We start from the raw sequence: 20,284 nt of genomic DNA on the forward strand, positions 1-20,284 counted from the left end.
ATTTACATAAAGATTCAGACCCATTGCTATGAGACTCGAAATTGAGCTCAGGTGCATCCTGTTTCCATTGATCATGCTTGAGATGTTTCTACAACTTGATTGGAGTCCACCTGTGGTAAATTCAATTGATTGGACATGATTTGGAAAGGCACACACCTGTCTATATAAGGTCCCACAGTTGACAGTGCATGTCAGAGCAAAAACCAAGCCATGAGGTCGAAGGAATTGTCCGTAGAGCTCTGAGTCAGGATTGTGTCGAAGCACAGATCTGGGGAAGGGTACCAAAACATTTCTGCAGCATTGAAGGTCCCCAAGAACACAGTGGAGTCCATCATTCTTAAATGGAAGACGTTTCAAACCACCAAGACTCTTCCTAGAACCTAGGTGCCGAAGGTTCACCTTCCAACAGGACAATGACCCCAAGCACACAGCTAAGACAATGCCGGAGTGGGTTCGGGACAAGTCTCTGAATGTCCTTGAGTGGCACAGCCAGAGCCTGGCCTTGAACCTGTTCAAACATCTCTGGAGAGACCTGAAAATAGCTGTGCCTCAACGCTCCCATCTAACCTGAAAGAGCTTGAGAGGATCTGCGGTGAAGAATGGGAGAAACTCCCCAAATACTGGTGTGCCAAGCTTGTAGTGTCATACCCAAGAAAACCCGAGGCTGTAATTGCTGACAAATGTGCTTCAACAAAGTACTGAGTAAAGGTTCTGAATACCTATGTACATTTGATATTTCAGTTTATTTTTTTATACATTTGCAAAAATGTCCAATAACCTGTTTTTACTTTGGCATTATGAGGTATTGTGTGTAGATTGATGAGGGGGGAAAAAAACAATTTAAGCCATTTTAGAAGAAGTCTGTAACGTAACAAACTGTCGAAAATGTCAAGAGGTCTGAATTCTTTCCGAATGCACTGTATTGGCACTTGGCCCCTCCTAGGACCACACAATTACCCAATTGGCAATTACAACCAACAAACTAGTTCTACAATGTAAAATGCATATTCCACATCCATTGTTACATTAGAATTAGAATGATTAATGATTTTTCATCACCATTCATACATGGAACAGTCATTTTATCTTATTCAACGTACTGACTCCAAGGCATGGCGTGCAGCCCACGTAGTCTATTTCTATGCCCACGTACTCCTATTACGCACAACCGGAATGACAGAGAAGTAGGACACAGACACACGGAATTCTAACATAGCCCGTGAAATATGAACAAAAGAAACCATACATAGAATTGAAATGAACTGAACTTCTACCTCGTGAGTCTTGCTAATGTTCACGTGCACAATAAACATCGCGCCCACTCAGAGGGTGAGTAGCGGTAGGCTAAATGAAAATGTATGGTATCAAACATGAAACGTGTTGAAATAAAAGTTACCGGGATGGAATGATGACACGCTAACAATAGGATTAGATGGTAGGATTAGATGGAATATAGATTTACCACATATGCATTTATTTTACTTGTGAAAGCAACTACAAACTTTTAAACTAGCAAAGCTCTCTCTCTCTCCACTGGCAGGAGTTTGGAGAGTGCAAGTAGGACCCAGACACACGGAATTCTGACATAGCCCGTGAAATATGAACAAAAGAAACCATACATAGAATGTGTCTGTGTCCTATTAAACACGTTAATAATTTTAGCAACAAATTCCAAATGCATCAAATTATCAATTGAAAACAATTTTGACATACCAAAAGACTAGTAGGCCTATGCTAGTAATTGTTTATTGATGCCCAATTGTTGGTGAGCTTGCAAAGTAAATGTAAAGTATTATTGATTCCAAACTATTTTTGAAGCTGCATATTGTAGTTATTATGGCAATCCTCGTCTCCCTACAATTTGACGTTTGTGCTGCACCGGATCCTATGGCTGTACAAATCAGCAATCTGTTCGCTAGCTCACCTGTCCTGTGTTGAAGGACAAGAATGATGCTGCGTGGAGAGCAATCCATGGAGACTTTTTGTAACAAAATGAGTGACAAAATGTTACAAAACCTGGCAAAATCATTTCAAGCCGTCAGCTTGAAGTCAAAGTCGAGTCCCGAATCTTGAGGCTCCAAGTCAAGTCTCAAGTTATTTTATTTTCTATCAAGTCCACTCTCAAGTCAAGAATTTGTGACTTGAGTCCATGTCATGTGACTCGAGTCCACAACTCTGCAAATTAGGGTAGGCCTAAATAATTGGCCTTAAATTATTTTTTTTCTATAGATTGATGATAATCCCTTTGGAGACTGTATATCAGACCCACGATTAAGCCCTACAGAAGTATTGACAGTGCAGTATGATTCATTATACAACAGGGTGGGTCTAATCCTGGATGCTGATTTGTTAAAACCGCATTCCAGCCGGTGTCTATTCCACAAGTTACCACCGGCTAAATCTATGAAGTTAAATGTTTATTTACTCTGTTCCATCTGACTGCGCAATCCACTGTCTCATCAGCCCAGCCAGGCACTTTATAAATGTCACTAGAAAACAGCTTAAACAAATGCAAATACGGCTACTTTGCTGTTATTCTTGCTGCACTTTATGACGTGACTGTAAATTAGCCATATCTGGTTAGCTAGCAAGCAAGGGATAAGAATGTAGCCAGGAAGTATGGTAATTGGAACATTTAGAACGAACGACTGGGTCGAGTCCATAGATACAAATCAAAAAGACTGAACGACTCGTGACCAGCCGGTTTGGGTAGCAACCATAGATTTCTGCCGGTTTGCGTAGTAACCCCAGATTTGTGTCAAGATTATATCTTGTGGAAGTATGAAATAGTATGAATAAATTCATCAAAATAAAGTTTTTAAGGAAAATATGTAAATCATCATTTGAATATGTTGGTAACCCGTTGTATAATGTGATAATGCCCTCGAAGCAGCACCCGCCAATATATCCCCTAAACACCGGTTTCTCGGGCATTATCACTTAAATAAATGTGTAACATTTGAAGTGCAGCAACTGGAAATCAAATACAAAAGGTTTGCTTAAAAAACACAATCCACCTTAAATACCCCAAACCAACATTAGTTATGTATTGACGAAATTGATTAACATAAGAGAACACACTATCAAAAATAGACCTAACAGGAATGCCAGTCATGTCTTTTATGTGTGCATAATGAGCACTTGTGTGACCATAAATAAGCACAGGGAGATAGGTGGCCTATATTCGTAATGCTTTCTGTCTCTTTAATTGTGACCTCCTTATCATCTAAGCCATCTCTTACTACCCGTCACTGTCTGCCTATTTGGGCAGGGGTGCCCTTGGCATGGAGAGCCAATGTCCCCATCATGCTAGTTTCCCAGTCAGCATGACTTGGAAAGCATATCTCATCTATTGGGGTAGGAAAGTTTGGTGTTCAGTAAAGGTCTGTACTATAGCCAGCAGCTCCACAAGATCTGTCTCAGAGATGAGATGAAGCAACCCAGCGCACGTTGCCAAACTCCATATTTGGGGATGATCGGGAGATGCACATTTTTTGCTCCAAGTTCTATTTCTATAAGTGAAATAATTTGAAGAATCATAAGCTACTAATGGGTTATTATTCACTTTATAAGGCACACGAGTATCACACAGATTGGTGTATAGGCTTTAACTGGCTACTTGTTCTATTTGTTCAGCATACTGCTGTTTTCAACTCTCTAGAGACAGCAGGAGCGGTAGAGATACTCTAAATGATCGGCTATGAAAAGCCAACTGACATTTAGTCCTGAGGTGCTGACCTGTTGTAGCCTCGACAACCATTGTGATTATTATTATTTGACCCTGCTGGTCATCTATGAACATTTGAACATCTTGGCCATGTTCTGTTATAATCTCCACCCAGCACAGCCAGAAGAGGACTGGTCACCCCTCATAGCCTGGTTCCTCTCTAGGTTTCTTCCTAGGTTCTGGCCTTTCTAGGGAGTTTTTCTTAGCCACCGTGCTTCTACACCTGCATTGCTTGCTGTTTGGGGTTTTAGGCTGGGTTTCTGTACAGCACTTTGTGACATCAGCTGATGTAAGAAGGGCTTTATAAATACATTTGATTGATGATTTATGTTGCCATATCTGTTTTGAATCTAGGGCAGAGCACCACCTTAAGGGTCAAACGGATAAAGAGCGTATCATATCTCGTGCCTTTAGTAATCAAGAGTTGTTTGTGTCGACCCATCCCCGTGCCGTGCTCTGGTTATCAGATGTGCCACCAGCGGTGTCAGTGTTCGTCCTTGTGAGGATATTATTGTGTGCCACGCATGCGCATGCATGCTGCAGCAGTTCGGTGTTTCCGTCTCTGTTGATCTTTTATCACCGGCTCGCCTTGAATGAATGACGTATGAAAGAAAAACACTTTCAGCACGCCATGGCGACTTTTGAGACCATAATGAAAAAGTTTTCTTCACGTTTTGATTCTTTGGAGAACCTTGCCATACAGGCTTTTATGAGACACTCCAAATGATGACTTTGGTCAGCCTTAATTTAGACACTGTATTGGGAATTGCACTTTCAAAATGTCAATATTTTGCTTGATGAGGTTGAGAATTCAGCCTACCTTAATTTTTTCCTATTTTATTTATATTTTAAGAATTCAGGCTATACTTTTCAACATGCTACCAATTTACCTCTTCAATTCTCAGGTCACACACCTAACCACTGTTTCGGTAGCCCATTTAATTGCTGTTGTTTTTTTGTAGTGTAGTGTTATGTTGTTGTGTTGCAGAGCTACAAAATGTAACAGTGACCTAACATCGACCTCCCATGCTAAATATGTCAGTGGTCAAGTTCTACAAAAAAAAGTTGTTATAGCTTATGTTATAGCTTATGCATGAACTATTTCTTAATTTGATGTATCAACTGTGTCTGCCTGTCTCTGTCTTGTCTATTTGTCTGTTTATGTATGAATAGAATGGTTCCAACACTCTTCCTGGAGAGCTACCTTCCAGTAGGTTTGAGAGAGAGAGACTTGGCATACAGCCTACCCCTTGTAAATGAGGAGGGCCACTATGCCCATATCTTGTAACTAACCACACCTACTTATGAGAGATGAATGTTTGCGCATGAGTAGCCATATACAGTACCAGACAAATGTTTGGACACAGCTACTCATTCAAGGGGTTTTCTTTATTTTTACTATTTTCTACATTGTAGAAGAATAGTGAAGACATCAAAATGATTGAATAAGACTTATGGAATCATGTAGTAACCAAAAAAGTGTTAAATAAATCAAAATGTATTTTATATTTGAGATTCTTCAAAGTAGCCACCCTTTGCCTCGATGACAGCTTTGCACACTCTTGTCATTCTCTCAACCAGCTTCATGAGGTAGTCACCTGGAATGCATTTCAATTAACATGTGTGCCTTGTTAAAAGTTAATTTGTGGAATTTCTTTCTATCTTAATGCGTTTGAGCCAATCAGTTGTGTTGTGACAAGGTAGTAGTGGTATACAGAAGATAGCTCTATTTGGTAAAAGACCAAGTCTATATTATGGCAAGAACAGCTCAAGTAAGAAACGAGAAACAACAGCCATCATTACAATAAGACATGAAGGTCAGTCAATCCTGGAAATGTCAAGAACTTTTAAAGTTTCTTCAAGTGCAGTCGCAAAAACCATCAAGCACTATGATGAAACTGGCTCTCATCAGGACCGCCACAGGAAAGGAAGACCCAGAGTTACCTCTTTTGCTGAGGATAAGTTCATTAGAGTTACCAGCCTCAGAAATTGCAGCCCAAATAAATTCTTCACAGAGTTCAAGTAACAGACACATCTCAACATCAACTGTTCAGAGGAGACTGTGTGAATCAGGCCTTAATGGTCAAAATGCTGCAAAGAAACCACTACTAAAGGACACCAATAATAAGAAGAGACTTGCTTGGGCCAAGAAACACAAGCAAAAGACATTAGACTGGTGGAAATCTATCCTTTGGTCTGATGAGTCAGTGCCTTTGTGAGATGCAGTGTAGGTGAACGGATGATCTCCGCATGTGTGGTTCCCACCATGAAGCATGGAGGAGGAGGTGAGTTGGTGTGAGGGTGCTTTGCTGGTGACACTGTCAGGATTTATTTAGAATTCAAGGCACACTTAACCAGCATGGCTACCACATCATTCTACAGCGATATGCCATCCCATCTGGTTTGCGCTTAGTGGGACTATCATTTGTTTTCCAACAGGACAATGACCCAGCACACCTCAAGGCTGTGTAAGGGCTATTTGACCAAGAAGTAGAGTGATGGAGTGCTGCATCAGATGACCTGGCCTCCACAGTCACCCGACCCCAACCCAATTCAGATGGTTTGGGATGAGTTGGACCGCAGAGTGAAGGAAAAGCAGCCAAGAAATGCTCAGCATTTGTGGGAACTCCTTCAAGACTTTTGGAAAAACATTCCTCATGAAGCTGGTTGAGAGAATGCCAAGAGTGTGCAAAGCTGTCATCAAGGCAAATGGTGGCTACTTGGAAGAATCTCAAATATAAAATATATTTGTTTAACACTTTTTTGGTTACTACATGATTCCATATGTATTATTTCATCATTTTGATGTCTTCACTATTATTTTACAATGTAGAAAATAGTAAAAAATAAAGAAAAGCCCTTGAATGAGTAGGCGTGTCCAAACTTTTGACTGGTACTACATATATATACATATATATACATATTTATATATATACATATATATATATATATATACACTACCGTTCAAAAGTTTAGGGTCACTTAGAAATGTCCTTGTTTTGAAAGAAAAGCAACTTTTTTGTCCTTTAAAATAACATCAAATTGATAAGAAATACAGTGTAGGCATTGTTAATGTTGGAAATGATTATTGTAGCTGGAAACGGCTGAATTTTATAGAATATCTGCATAGGCATACAGAGGCCCATTATCAGCAACCATCACTCCTGTGTTCCAATGGCATGTTGTGTTAGCTAATTCAAGTTTATAATTTTAAAAGGCTAATTGGTCATTAGATATTCTTGTCAAGAATGGTAATGAGGTTTTAATGTTTTCTTCTGCATGTCATATGGATGCTGATCCAATTGAGGATAGTGTGAGAGGTTTCCACTATTTATTTTATTTAACTAGGCACTGAACTATGTTCAGAAATAAATCTTATTTACGATGACGGCCTACCAAAAGGCAAAAGGCCTCCTGCGGGGACGGGGGCTGGGATTAAAAGTAAATATATATAAAAATAGGACAAAACACACATCACGACAAGAGAGACAACACAACACTACATAAAGACAGACCTAAGACAACAACATAGCAAGGCAGCAACACATGACAACACAGCATGGTAAAAACACAACATGACAACAACATGGTAGAATCACAACATGGTAGCAGCACAAAACATGGCACAAACATTATTGGGCACAGACAACAGCACAAAGGGCAAGAAGGTAGAGACAACAATACATCACGCAAAGCAGCCACAACTGTCGGTAACATTGTCCGTGATTGAGTCTTTGAATGAAGAGATTGAGATAAAACTGTCCAGTTTGAGTGTTTGTTGCAGTTCGTTCCAGTCGCTAGCTGCAGAGAACTGAAAAGACTAGCGACCCAGGGATGTGTTTGCTTTGCTATGGACTGTGCATTATGGCATAGTTTACAATGTTGTTATTTAAAAAAAAAAAAAATTATTATAATTTTTTCCTAAGGTTATTGTGAATTTTAAAATAAACTTGATGTCCAAACACTCTAGGCCTATACAAGATGTCCCTATTATTTTTAGAGAAAAATAAGGACACATTGGATACGATCATAAAACACTACTAGCTGGACTAATTACTTAGTATTTTGAGAATGAAACATGCTTGAATATAAACTGGGTGGTTCGAGCCCTGAATCCTGATTGGCTGACAGCCGTGGTATATCAGACCATATACCAGGGGTATGACAAAAAATGTATTTTTACAGCTCTAATTATGTTGGTAACCAGTTTAAATAACAATAAGGAAACCTCTGGGGTTTGTGGTTTATGGCCAATATACCACGGCTAAGGGCTGTGTCCAGGCACTCCACCAGTGTGTAAGAACAGCCCATAGCCGTGGTATATTGGCCATATACCACAACCCCTCATGTCTTATTGCTTAATTATATACCAGAGAAGAGAGGTATAACATTTGCACCATTTGACTGTACTGTTGCCCAATGTCTGCAGAATGGTTGAGCCCACCCATTTACTGTCGGTGAGTCACACAAACAGTAGGTTGGGAGGCGGCAAGCCTCGCTATGTGACCTACTTTTACTTCAGTTACGTCTTCACTGAGACTTTTAAAAGATTCGAGTTTAACAGTATATAAGTGGTGGTTTAGATGATGGAACGTTTAGGCAATTGAAAACTAGATTAGGCTTTTTCTAATTTTACATAGGCTATGAAACAAATTATAGTATATATATATATATATATATATATATATATATACTACCGTTCAAAAGTTTGGGGTCACTAAGAAATGTCCTTGTTTTTGAAAGAAAAGCAATTTTTTTGTCCATTAAAATAACATCAAATTGATCAGCAATACAGTGTAGACATGGTTAATGTTGTAAATGACCTTTGTAGCTGGAAATGGCTGATTTTTAATGGAATATCTACATAGGCCTACAGAGGCCCATTATCAGCAACCATCACACCTGTGTTCCAATGGCATGTTGTTTTAGCTAATCCAAGTTTATCATTTTAAAAGGCTAATTGATCAGTAGAAAACCCTTTTGGAATTATGTTAGCACAGCTGAAAACTGTTCTGAATAAAGAAGCAATAAAACTGGCCTTCTTTAGACTAGTTGAGTATCTGGAGCGTATCAGTGAAGACGTAACTGAAGTAAAAGTAGGTCACATAGCGAGGCTTGCCGCCTCCCAACCTACTGTTCGCGTGACTCGCCGACAGTAAATGGGTGGGCTCACCCATTCTGCAGACATTGGGCAACAGTACAGTCAAATGGTGCAAATGTTATACCTCTCTTCTCTGGTATATAATTAAGCAATAAGGCACGAAGGGTTGTGGTATATGGCCAATATACCACGGCTATGGGCTGTTCTTACACACTGGTGGAGTGGACAGTTTCCTTATTGCTAATTTAAACTGGTTGCCAACATAATTAGAGCTGTTAAAATACATGTTTTGTCATACCTCTGGTATATGGTCTGATATACAACGGCTGTCAGCCAATCAGCATTCAGGGCTCGAACCACCCCGTTTATATTCAAGCATGTTTCATTCTCAAAATACTAAGTAATTAGTCCAGCTAGTAGTGTTTTATGATCGTATCCAATGTGTCCTTATTTTTCTAAAAAAATAATAGGGACATCTTGTATAGGCCTAGAGTGTTTGGACATCAAGTTTATTTTAAAATTCACAATAACCTTAGGTAAAAAATATAATACATTTATTCCAATAAAATAACAACATTGTAAGCTATGCCATAATGCACAGTCCATAGCAAAGCAAACACATCCCTGGGTCGCTAGTCTTTTCAGTTCTCTGCAGCTAGCGACTGGAACGAACTGCAACAAACACTCAAACTGGACAGTTTTATCTCAATCTCTTCAAAGACTCAATCATGGACAATCTTACCGACAGTTGTGGCTGCTTTGCGTGATGTATTGTTGTCTCTACCTTCTTGCCCTTTGTGCTGTTGTCTGTGCCCAATAATGTGTGTGCCATGTTTTGTGCTGCTACCATGTTGTGATGCTACCATGTTGTTGTCATGTTGTGTTTTTACCATGCTGTGTTGTCATGTGTTGCTGCCTTGCTATGTTGTTGTCTTAGGACTGTCTTTATGTAGTGTTGTGTTGTCTCTCTTGTCGTGATGTGTGTTTTGTCCTATATTTACTTTTAATCCCAGCCCCCGTCCCCGCAGGAGGCCTTTTGCCTTTTGGTAGGCCGTCATCGTAAATAAGATTTATTTCTGAACATAGTTCAGTGCCTAGTTAAATAAAATAAATAGTGGAAACCTCTCACACTATCCTCAATTGGATCAGCATCCATATGACATGCAGAAGAAAACATTAAAACCTCATTACTATTCTTGAGAAGAATTCCATAAATAGACTTTACGTTATTTTATTTAACTACCCCGCGGTTTTATTATAGCATATAGCATTATGTAAAACATATATATAATCCTTAGGTGCATATTTTGTCGCGCTGTCCAGGTGCTTCATGTGAGCGATATGGCACAGTGGACGGCTCTGCCAGCCGGAGAGCGTGAGAGGAGTGTCGACACTCATAAACACTGCAGCGGATATGCATGGTCACCGGGCTTGTCCACGTGACAGGGGCGCTGTTACGACCAGAGGCATACTGGAGTGGGAGCCGATCCTCTGCTATTTTCATGGAGAAAATACCACTTTAGATTGTAGCATCACCCAGTCATAGGCTACATCAATGTAAACACTTCTCAGAGGAGAGGTAGAGAGACATGTGAGGGAAGAAGCGCCACATAATGTTGGATTTGTATATCTCCATATTATAGGCCTAGGCTATAGTCTATTCGGGAAAAACGACCTAGCACGAGGCATATCTTTTTCTTTTTGAATGTTTCTTTGTATTAATAGGTTATTGTTAAAATATTGTAGTAGGCTATTACTTTTTGGCTGTTGAAGTTGGCCTATCCATGCATGCTTATGAAAAACAGTTTACTAAAAACAGGTGTTGCACCTGAATGCTACTTTACAATGATGGGTGGGACTGACACCCGTTTCAGAATGCCCTCTTGTGGTAAAAGAGCAGCATTGATCCACAGTGACTAACACCAATGTAACAGCCTGTGGTCTACTGTAGAATATGAGATATTAACTAATTTATAAGAAAAGTGGTAGCATGTAATGGTTTATCTTCAACTAATCTCCAATAAACATAACTCCCTTACAAGATAGTGAATTAGGGAGCCCAGAATTGTCCTCTCCCCAAATAGAGAAGAGCCCAAACTAATATCAAGCAAGCAGATGAAATGCCATAGCTGTACCTGTTCCACAGTATTTAAAAAAAGTAATAATTGGTGGTGACTGAGCCAGTTGCCAATTGGTTGCACCTAATCCCAGTGTGAATAGAGAAAATATGACAAGAACTCTCTCGACCATAACAATTTCATCATGGTTGCATGATTGTACAAGATATATTAACTACAACAAGTTGTAACAATCATAAAAATTAGGTAGGAATATGCATTTGTCTTGGCATTTTTATTCTTGGGAAATCTCTTGAGCTCAGTGGAACCGCTCGCTAATTGACCAATCAGAGGCGAGCATACAAGGAACGCATGCGCAGTATCATTATTTTAAAACGACCTGAGAAGGGGGGCATCAAGGCGATAGGTGAGTTCGAATGAGTACATAGAATATCAAATAGGTAGGTGGCCTTTAGTCATAAGTGTAAAGCACAATGTGTTATAACGTTCAAGAGAAAAACGTAACTTTGTAAAGCGTTTAAAGTTAAAATGGCGTCAAATGAGACCGGGTTGGTTGAAGCCAAAGTGGCTGTCATTGTTTTGCTCTTTGCTGCGGACCTAAAATGGAGGACTTGGCTAACCAGTTAGCTAGCCAACTAAGCGACTGCAGCTCAGCTGTAACGTTTGTTATTCTATTACTGTTTCCCTTGTAACCAAGCAATTGCCAGTCCCTGCATAATGTTTTCTTCAAACACCGGCTAGGTCAATTATACACATCATTGGGTAGCTGACGAAACTCAACTCTTTAATGATTGTATAAGCTAGCTAACTACCTCGTCTGCTAGGCATGCCTGTATTGTTGAGATGCAAGTCAGCTTATCTCCGGGTTGCTCGATTGTTGTTATTGTGTCAGTTTGTTGGTTCATGTGTCAATATCATACAGATTATTCATGGGCGTATAGAAATGCGTGAGGAGGGAAATTGTAGAGAACGCTAACGTTATTAGCAAAGTGGCTTTCTTAGTTGGGCTATATCTGCTGTAAGAGAGGCCATTGTGGCTGATTTCCTGTCTGTTTCAACATTTGATTTTAGTTAGTTTTATGCTTGATAATTCAACATAGACACAAGGTTAACTGTGTGCCCATCTGACATCCCTCCCTTGTATTTCAGGCTTGCATGGACATCTAGACAGCCCACTGCTGAGGAGAAACGGCATCCACGGTGTGAGATCAAGCTTTTTGTGCCACCAACGCCCCTGTCAGGAGGACATTGGTGGGCGTTGGTTGGCAAGGGTTCTGGCGGTGGGGTTGCCACGACAATGACATCCACTGTGTTTACAAGTGGAGGATATAAGCTAGACACAGTAGGGAAGATTGATTTGGTCAAAGCTCCAGCAGGAGGAACACCAGATTCCTTCATTGGCCTGAGGAGGGAGCCAAGTGAATACGTCATCGGAGTCCCACACGTGCTCGGCAGTATCCACAACAGCAGCGGTCAGCAGCTCCAGGGGAAAGCCAAGGTGGTGCCAGGACAGGGACTGATTACCTGCAGGCCTGGATCTGGACAGAACCCTGGGCTTGGGTCTGGGCAAGAGGAGAACTGGGTGATCTTTGGAGCCCAAACTCCCCAGGGCAAACCAATGGGGGGCGACGGCACCACACCAGTCAAGAGCAAGGCACTACTAGGACAGACAAACAGCAACATGGGCAAGACAGACCTTGCAGTGCTCAACACTATCAAACAGCCCCGGGACGATGCAGTGTGTGGCAGGGAGGTCAGAGGGGCTGCTACTGCATCAATCATGGGGGCACAGTCATCAGAACACAGCCCAGATGGCAAAAGAGGGAATATTAGGAAAGGACCTGGTCACTCCCCTACACAGACCAGCTGCATACGCCAGATCCTCCTCCTCCAACTGGAACTCATTGAACAACAGCAACAGCAGCTCCAGTCCAAGAGCAAGGAGATAGATGACCTCAAAGCTGAGAAGGAAATGGTATGCTAGCAAACACGAATGTATAACATTTCAATTGTCAATCCTGGTCAGCATATTTTGTGAAAAATTGAATTTTCCAGAATAACCAGCAGCCTAGGCCAGCTCCACAATGCCACCAGTGGTTTTGTGATGTAATAGCAGTGCAGCACTATTATGACATCATTGTTTCTATGAAGTGTAAGGTTATTGAAGTCAACTAAATCGGCCTCAAACACATATAATATTTTCGTTGTACTCTTGTGGACTGTAAATCTCACAAGTGTTGAAGAGAATAGGCTACCCTTAGACAAACTATTTAAATGCCAAATCATAAGGGGCTATAAACCTCACTTGAGCCCCACTGACGTGACGTGTTTTTTCACTACTGTAGCTCATGGCGCGGATCGAGCGCATGGAGCGACGTCTGCAGCTAGGTAAGAAGGATGGGTGTGACCAGCGTCCCAACCACATCCCTAGCCGGCAGGAAGACCAGGCGGCAATGCCAGGGACACCAGAGGGTCAGGGTCTGTCTGAGTGCCGCAGCAGCCATACACCCCGAACGTTGAATTTTGGCAGAGGAGGCAAGGGCCACAAACGGTAGGGCTCCACCTTCAATTTGTTTAACTTTTCTTTTTTTTTTAACTTCATGATATGACGTACTTCCTAGATCAGGCCTGGGTAATTATTTTCCATGGAGGGCCACATTAGAATAGATTTTTGCCATTGCGGGCCAGAAACATATTACAAGCTCCTTCCACAAACTCGGCCATCTCACGTTTGTGTGGTAGGGGAGATCTGCATGACCTGACTCTGTCTTCCAACAGTGCGACAAACTGCCTGTGGTTTAAAGATTTTGCGCTTAAGAAGTTTACCACTTTAATGACTGTATCCACAACATGGCTCATTTTCAGAACACATTTACAGAGCACTTCCTGATGGATAATGCAATGCAGGAAAATCATTTTCTGATCTGGGTTCAACTCAGCTACTTGATCTTGTATCCTTTTGAAAAGGCCAACATTTGTTCCTGTCAAGTTTGGGCAAGCATCAGTGGTGACACTGGATAACTTTTCAAAACTCATTCCCAGCTTTGCCACACACTTATTAACCTTCTCCAATAAATCTTTCCCTGTGGTTGTGCTCTTCGTTGACTGCACTGAAGCTCCTCTGTAATTTCAAAGTCTGGGGTTATGCCTCGTAAGAATATCAACAACTGCGCCATGTCACGTGAATCACTGCTCTCATCCAGGGCCAAGGAGAAATAGGTGAAATCCTTGTCTTTCAACTGTTGTTCCATATTCTCTGCGATGTCCTCAACACGCCGTGTCACTGTTCGTCTTGACAGGGAAACATTTTCAAACGGCTCTTTCTTGTCGGGGCAAAGTATTGCTGCAGAGTCAATTAAACATTATTTAATTAATTCGCCCTCAGTGAATGGCTTGCTATGTTTAGCAATTTTGTGGGACAGTACATAGCTAGCTCTCGCAATTCCATCGTTTGCTGAACTAAGTTTTGTGAAAAGTCCTTGCTGCTTTTGCAACTGAGAAAGCAACTCTTTCGATGCACCTGCCCTCTGCTCAGAAGACATATTCCTATATTTCTCTGCATGCTTCGTCTGGAAGTGTCGGGACAAGTTGTAGTCTTTCAAGACAGCGATGCTCTCTTTCCACACTAAGCACACAGCTTTCCCTTTACCTCAATAAAGAAGTACAGTCGTGGCAAAAGTTTTGAGAATGACACAAATATTAATTTTCAAAGTTTGCTGCTTCAGTGTCTTTAGATATTTTTGTCAGTTACTATGGAATACTGAAGTATAATTACAAGCATTTCATAAGTGTCAAAGGCTTTTGACAATTACATGAAGTTGATGCAAAGAGTCAATATTTGCAGTGTTGACCCTTCTTTTTCAAGACCTCTGCAATCTGCCCTAGCATGTTGTCAATTATCTTCTGGGCCACATCCTGGCTGATGGCAGCCAATTCTTGCATAATCAATGCTTGGAGTTTGTCAGAATTTGTGGGTTTTTGTTTGTCCACCCGCCTCTTGAGGATTGACCACAAGTTCTCAATGGGATTAAGGTCTGGGGAGTTTCCTGGCCATGGACCCAAAATATCGATGTTTTGTTCCCCGAGCCACTTAGTTATCACTTTTGCCTTATGGCAAGGTGCTCCGTCATGCTGGAAAAGGCATTGTTTGTCAACAAACTGTTCCTGGATGGTTGGGAGAAGTTGCTCTCGGAGGATGTGTTGGTACCATTCTTTATTCATGGCTGTGTTCTTTGTGAGTGAGCCCACTCCCTTAGCTGAGAAGCAACCCCACACACGAATGGTCTCCGGATGCTTTACTGTTGGCGTGACACAAGACTGATGGTAGCGCTCACCTTGTCTTCTCTGGACAAGCTTTTTTCCGTGTGCCCCAAACAATCGGAAAGGGGATTCATCAGAGAAAAGGACTTTACCCCAGTCCTCAGCAGTCCAATCCCTGTGCCTTTTGCAGACTATCAGTCTGTCCCTGATGTTTTTCCTGGAGAGAAGTGGCTTCTTTGCTGCCCTTCTTGACACCAGGCCATCCTCAAAGTGTTTGCCTCACTGTGCGTGCAGATGCACTCACACCTGCCTGCTGCCATTCCTGAGCAAGCTCTGTACTGGTGGTGCCCCAATCCCGCAGCTGAATCAACTTTAGGAGACGGTCCTGGCGCTTGCTGGACTTTCTTGGGCGCCCTGAAGCCTCCTTCACAACAATTGAACCGCTCTCCTTGAAGTTCTTGATCCGATAAATGGTTGATTTAGGTGCAATCTTACTGGCAGCAATATCCTTGCCTGTGAAGCCCTTTTTGTGCAAAGCAATGATGACGGCACATTTTTCCTTGCTGCAAACCATGGTTGATAGAGGAAGAACAATGATTCCAAGCACCACCCTCCGTTTGAAGCTTCCAGTCTGTTATTCAAACTCAATCAGCATGACAGAGTAATCTCCAACCTTGTCCTCGTCAACACTCACACCTGTGTTAACTTCTTGGGGCTATGTGGGACGTTAGCGTGCCCCCCGTGGCGCACCCTATCAACAGCAGGTGCATTTCAAGAGCGGCAAATTTGAAACCAAATAAATGTCAAAATTCAAATTTCTCAAACATACAACTAACTTACACCCTTTGAAAGATAAACATCTCCTTAATCTAACCACGTTGTCCGATTTCAAAAAGGTTTTAAGGGGAAAGCATAAAGTTAGGTTATGTTAGGAGAGTACATTGACAATAGCTGTGTGTAATGTATTGTCGATTCAAAGACAGGCGTCACCAAAACCATAAAATCAGCTAAAATTATGCACTAACCTTTTACAATCTCCATCAGATGACACTCCTAGGACATTATGTTAGACAATGCATGCATTTTTAGTTCTATCAAGTTCATATTTATATCTAAAAACAGCGTTTTACTATGGCGTTGATGTTCAGGAAATCGTTTCCCTCCAATACCGGCAGTCAAGTCATGACAACAAAATAATTAATTAATATTAGAAAACATTGGTAAAATATTATATTGTCATTCAAAGAATTATAGATTTACATCTCTTGAACGTAATGGACTTGCCAGATTTAAAATTAACCTTACTGGGAAATCACACTTTGCAATAATCTGAGCACTGCGCCCAGAAAAATACGCATTGCGATACAGACTAACCGCCATGTTGGAGAGATCTAAAATCGAAAATACTATGTAAATAATCCATTACCTTTGATTCTCTTCATCAGATGTCACTTCCAAAGAATCCCAGGTCCATAACGAATGTAGTTTTGTTCAAAAAAGCTAATCATTTATGTCCAAAAACCTCCGTGTTGTTAGCACATGATCTAAGCCAGCCGGACTCCACTTCACGAACGGAAAAAATATATTTACGTTTGTTCAAACATGTCAAACGTTGTATCGCATAAATCATTAGGGCCTTTTTTAACCAGAACATGAATAAAATTCAAGGCGGACCATTGGGTTCTCTTTTAAAACGTTTCGGAATGAGAGTACCCACCATCAACTCGCGCGCAAGGTGTCTAATGGGCCATCACCGTTCCAAGGCTCTTATTCGGTCAGATCTCACTGTAGAAGACTCAAAACACTTTGTAAAGGCTGGGGACATCTTGTGGAAGCAATAGGAAGTGCCAAAACATTCCTCACCCCCTTTGTTTTTCAATGGTATAGGCTTAAAGTCAATTCAACACATCAGGTATCCACTTCCTGTCAGAATCTGTCTCAGGGTTTTGCCTGCCAAATGAGTTCTGTTATACTCACAGACACCATTCAAACAGTTTTTGAAACTTTAGGGTGTTTTCTATCCATATATAATAAGTATATGCATATTGTAGTTACTGGGTAGGATTAGTAACCAGATTAAATCGGGTACATTTTTTTATCCAGCCGTGAAAATACTGCCCCCTATACCCTAACAGGTTAAGGAGAGAATCACTGACATGTCAGCTGGTCCTTTTGTGGCAGGGCTGAAATGCAGTGGAAATGTTCTTGGGGGGATTCAGTTCATTTGCATGGCATAGAGGGACTTTGCAATTCATCTGATCACTCTTCATAACATTCTGGAGTATATGCAAATTGCCATCATACAAACTGAGGCAGCAGACTTTGAAAATTATTATTTGTGTCATTCTCTCAACTTTTGGCCATGACTGTATTTTGATGTCCACTCTTGCTGGAACATCCTACATTCATTGTCTACTTTTCTTTTAAATCTTTGAAACTAATTTTTGCGCAATTTCTAGCTAGCTACTATTTGTGACTGTGGTGTGTGTGTCAGCCTGTCAGTCAATGTGTGTCCTCGTGCAGTTATTTATACGTGCCTTCAAAATAAATGTCCCACAAGTGGTGGGAGTTAAATCATTACACAAAGGCAAGTATTCATTGGGCTTTTAGTTTGAATAACAAATACGTTTTTCAAAACTTTACTATCGCAAATTCTTTGATCTGAGCATGATTCCGCGGGCCGTGTTGAATCAGGTCGGGGGCCCAGGCCTGTCCTAGATCCATACATGGATGGATATATCTATGTACTGTAGATACATGCAAAGCCCCTTATTGTCCCTCACGCAATTCCTCTAAAGGTTGTTTTTGTTCTTGCCAATAGGCGTTTCCTCTTCCAGGACCCCAGGGCAGCCAAACGACGTGCCCAAGCCAAGGCCTCCCAGTCCCCACACAACGAGGCGCTTCTCCCCAAAGAGGAGCCTCTGGACGGGGAAGAGTTTTCAGATGGGTCTCCTGGGACCAGCCCGGCCGCCATTGAGGAACTGGACTACCTGTCCACCACAGACATGTACCTGTGTCGCTGGCATGTGCCTCCCCTGTCACCAACTTCGCGGGAGCCCTCACCCAAGAAGGAGGAGCCTGTGGCCAGTGAGTGTTACAAACTGTCATGAAATGGTTATATTGGATCCCAAAAAATGAGGCAAAGGGCAAAATAAGTATTAACAGCACATAAAGGCTGAGACTTGGGCCTAAGTATTTTCTAATAGGCCACATGATTGCTTTTTGTTGCTTTATCTTTTGTAAAATGTGTGTTAAACAGGATTTGTAAAATTGCATGTGTGGTGGAATGACCTTCTCCATCTTGTACACAGTTCCCTCATGGAAGGAAAACCTTATGGAGCCCCTGGGAGAGGAGGAGGCATCTGATATCCCTGAGGTGGGTACTTGTCTTGCACTGTTTGAAGCCCTAGGCTGGTGGAAGTCCAGATTGGACCCCTGGTCAGGAGGTCTAAAGTCCAACTGTTTTCTCTTACAGAATCTGGATGACAATGTCTTCCTGAAGCGCCACTCGAAGCATGAACTGGATGAGAAGAGAAGGAAGAGGTAAGGGAGGGCTGGAGTTTTCACTATGCTCTGTTTACGTCTGACCAACTCTTGCTACGAGTCAGTATGTTTCTCTGGCATACTTCTGCCTTTCTCCTTATTTTTGTGTCCCTTATTTTGACCTTCCGTCGCTGTGTTCTTCACTCTCCTTCATTCACCTCCTGTAGATGGGACATCCAGCGGATCCGTGAGCAGCGGATGTTCCAGCGACTGCAGCAGCGCATGAACAAGAGGAAGGGTATCCAAGAGAGTGAACCAGAAGTGTTCTCCTTCTACCCAGAAGCCGAGGATGGTAAGCCTACCTATACACTGAATTGTTAGATACTACTGCACTGTTGGAGCTAGGAACACAAGCATTTCGCTACACCCGCAACAACATCTGCTAAATATGTGTATGTGACCAATACAATTTTATTTTTTACATCTGGCCAAAAAGCAACTATCCCATTAGTAATGTCTGTTGAGATGAAATGTAGTCAGTTGAAATACTGAGCAGGGTCTTGGACTCATCACTTATGAAGGTGTTCTTTCTCTCTCCTCAGTGGAGTCCCTCATGATCACCCCCCACCTTCCAGTGGTGGTGTTTGGCCGACCTCTGCCAAAGCTGTCGAGACGGTGAGTTGAGTCATACACACTGGTTCTTAAATAACACCAAGCCAAACATCACTTGAATACAATCGGAGCGCTTGCTTCCTAACCTAAACCCCTGTGTTTCTTTATTCACCCTTGAAGGAGCTTTGACCTGCCCTGGCTGGACGAGCGGAGCCGCTGTCGAGTAGAGTTGCCCAAAAAGCAGACCCCCCACCGGACCTGCCGAAAATAAATCTGTCCTTTCCAGCTGAGTCCAAGAGAGGAGACACCGGCTGGATTGGTGCCAGGCAGCACCCCTCTGTGTGAACGTCTGCCTTGATATTTGGGAGAGTACTACAGACGGGGTGGGGGAATTGCATGCCACAATCCCCTAAAATCAAAAGATGCACTGTGCCACAGTTTGGTCATGGTTGCTGGACTGCAGAGCGGATCCTATTGTTTGTTCATAGTAGGGCTGGTTTGGAAGAAGACTGAGGGTGGTGTGGACTATCCAGGAAGAGCAAAGATGTTTGTCTCCTCTAGATTCCCGCTGGGATAATTTGAGGACAGTTTTCCTCTGTGCAACTTCACCCCAAAAATTCCCAAGAAAACAAGCTAAAGTTCTACAAACTGTTGACGTTGTCATTCACATTGACATGCCTCATATTTGAACAGAGCAGAATGACTCTGTCTCCCATCTGTATGTGATTGCTGTTGCATCCTATAGAAAGGAGACCTGTTGGAGATAAAAGGAAAAAAACATTGGTCATTAGGAGAGTGAGATGTGTTGAAAGCGCTTCAGCAGCACTTATGGTTTGTGTTTCAAACAAGATGTTGTAATTAAAAAAATGCTTTATGCCCATGAACATGACTTTGTTTCTTTTGGATGGTGTCTTTGCCTGATTTGATAAATGTAGGAGATAAAATTCATTTGAAAGCACTGGACCATAATGGGAATTAGGTATGAGTGAACGTGAATATCACTATCAATATGTCTCTGGATAA

The 20,284-nt window shown here is 41.8% G+C and overlaps 1 protein-coding gene across 3 annotated transcripts; it reads left to right on the plus strand.

Moving 5' to 3' along the window:
* Positions 1–1,251: 1,251 nt before the first annotated feature.
* LOC115171025 (male-specific lethal 1-like 1) lies at positions 1,252–20,145 on the plus strand. Of its 3 annotated transcripts, none has more exons than XM_029727478.1 (9): positions 1,252–1,329; positions 12,056–12,881; positions 13,252–13,457; positions 17,988–18,253; positions 18,478–18,542; positions 18,642–18,709; positions 18,877–19,001; positions 19,252–19,324; positions 19,442–20,145. In XM_029727478.1, the coding sequence occupies exons 2-9, from the start codon at positions 12,204–12,206 to the stop codon at positions 19,530–19,532; spliced, it is 1,572 nt and encodes a 523-aa protein (XP_029583338.1). In that variant the 5' UTR covers positions 1,252–1,329; positions 12,056–12,203; the 3' UTR covers positions 19,533–20,145. The 3 variants fall into 3 exon arrangements, with proteins under 3 accessions (XP_029583338.1, XP_029583336.1, XP_029583337.1); XM_029727476.1 differs by lacking the exon at positions 1,252–1,329 and adding an exon at positions 11,225–11,312; XM_029727477.1 differs by lacking the exon at positions 1,252–1,329 and adding an exon at positions 11,300–11,346.
* The last annotated feature ends 139 nt before the right edge of the window (positions 20,146–20,284 follow it).

This window comes from Salmo trutta, chromosome 32, assembly GCF_901001165.1.
Source record: "Salmo trutta chromosome 32, fSalTru1.1, whole genome shotgun sequence".
Lineage (NCBI taxonomy): Eukaryota > Metazoa > Chordata > Actinopteri > Salmoniformes > Salmonidae > Salmo > Salmo trutta.

Bases quoted from the DNA above. Each gene is read 5' to 3' on its own strand.
- LOC115171025 (XM_029727478.1), top strand. From the start codon at position 12,204: ATGACATCCACTGTGTTTACAAGTGGAGGATATAAGCTAGACACAGTA. The intron at 12,882-13,251 runs GTATGCTAGCAA...TCACTACTGTAG, and splicing joins TCAAAGCTGAGAAGGAAATG to CTCATGGCGCGGATCGAGCG. The intron at 18,543-18,641 runs GTGGGTACTTGT...TTTCTCTTACAG, and splicing joins AGGCATCTGATATCCCTGAG to AATCTGGATGACAATGTCTT.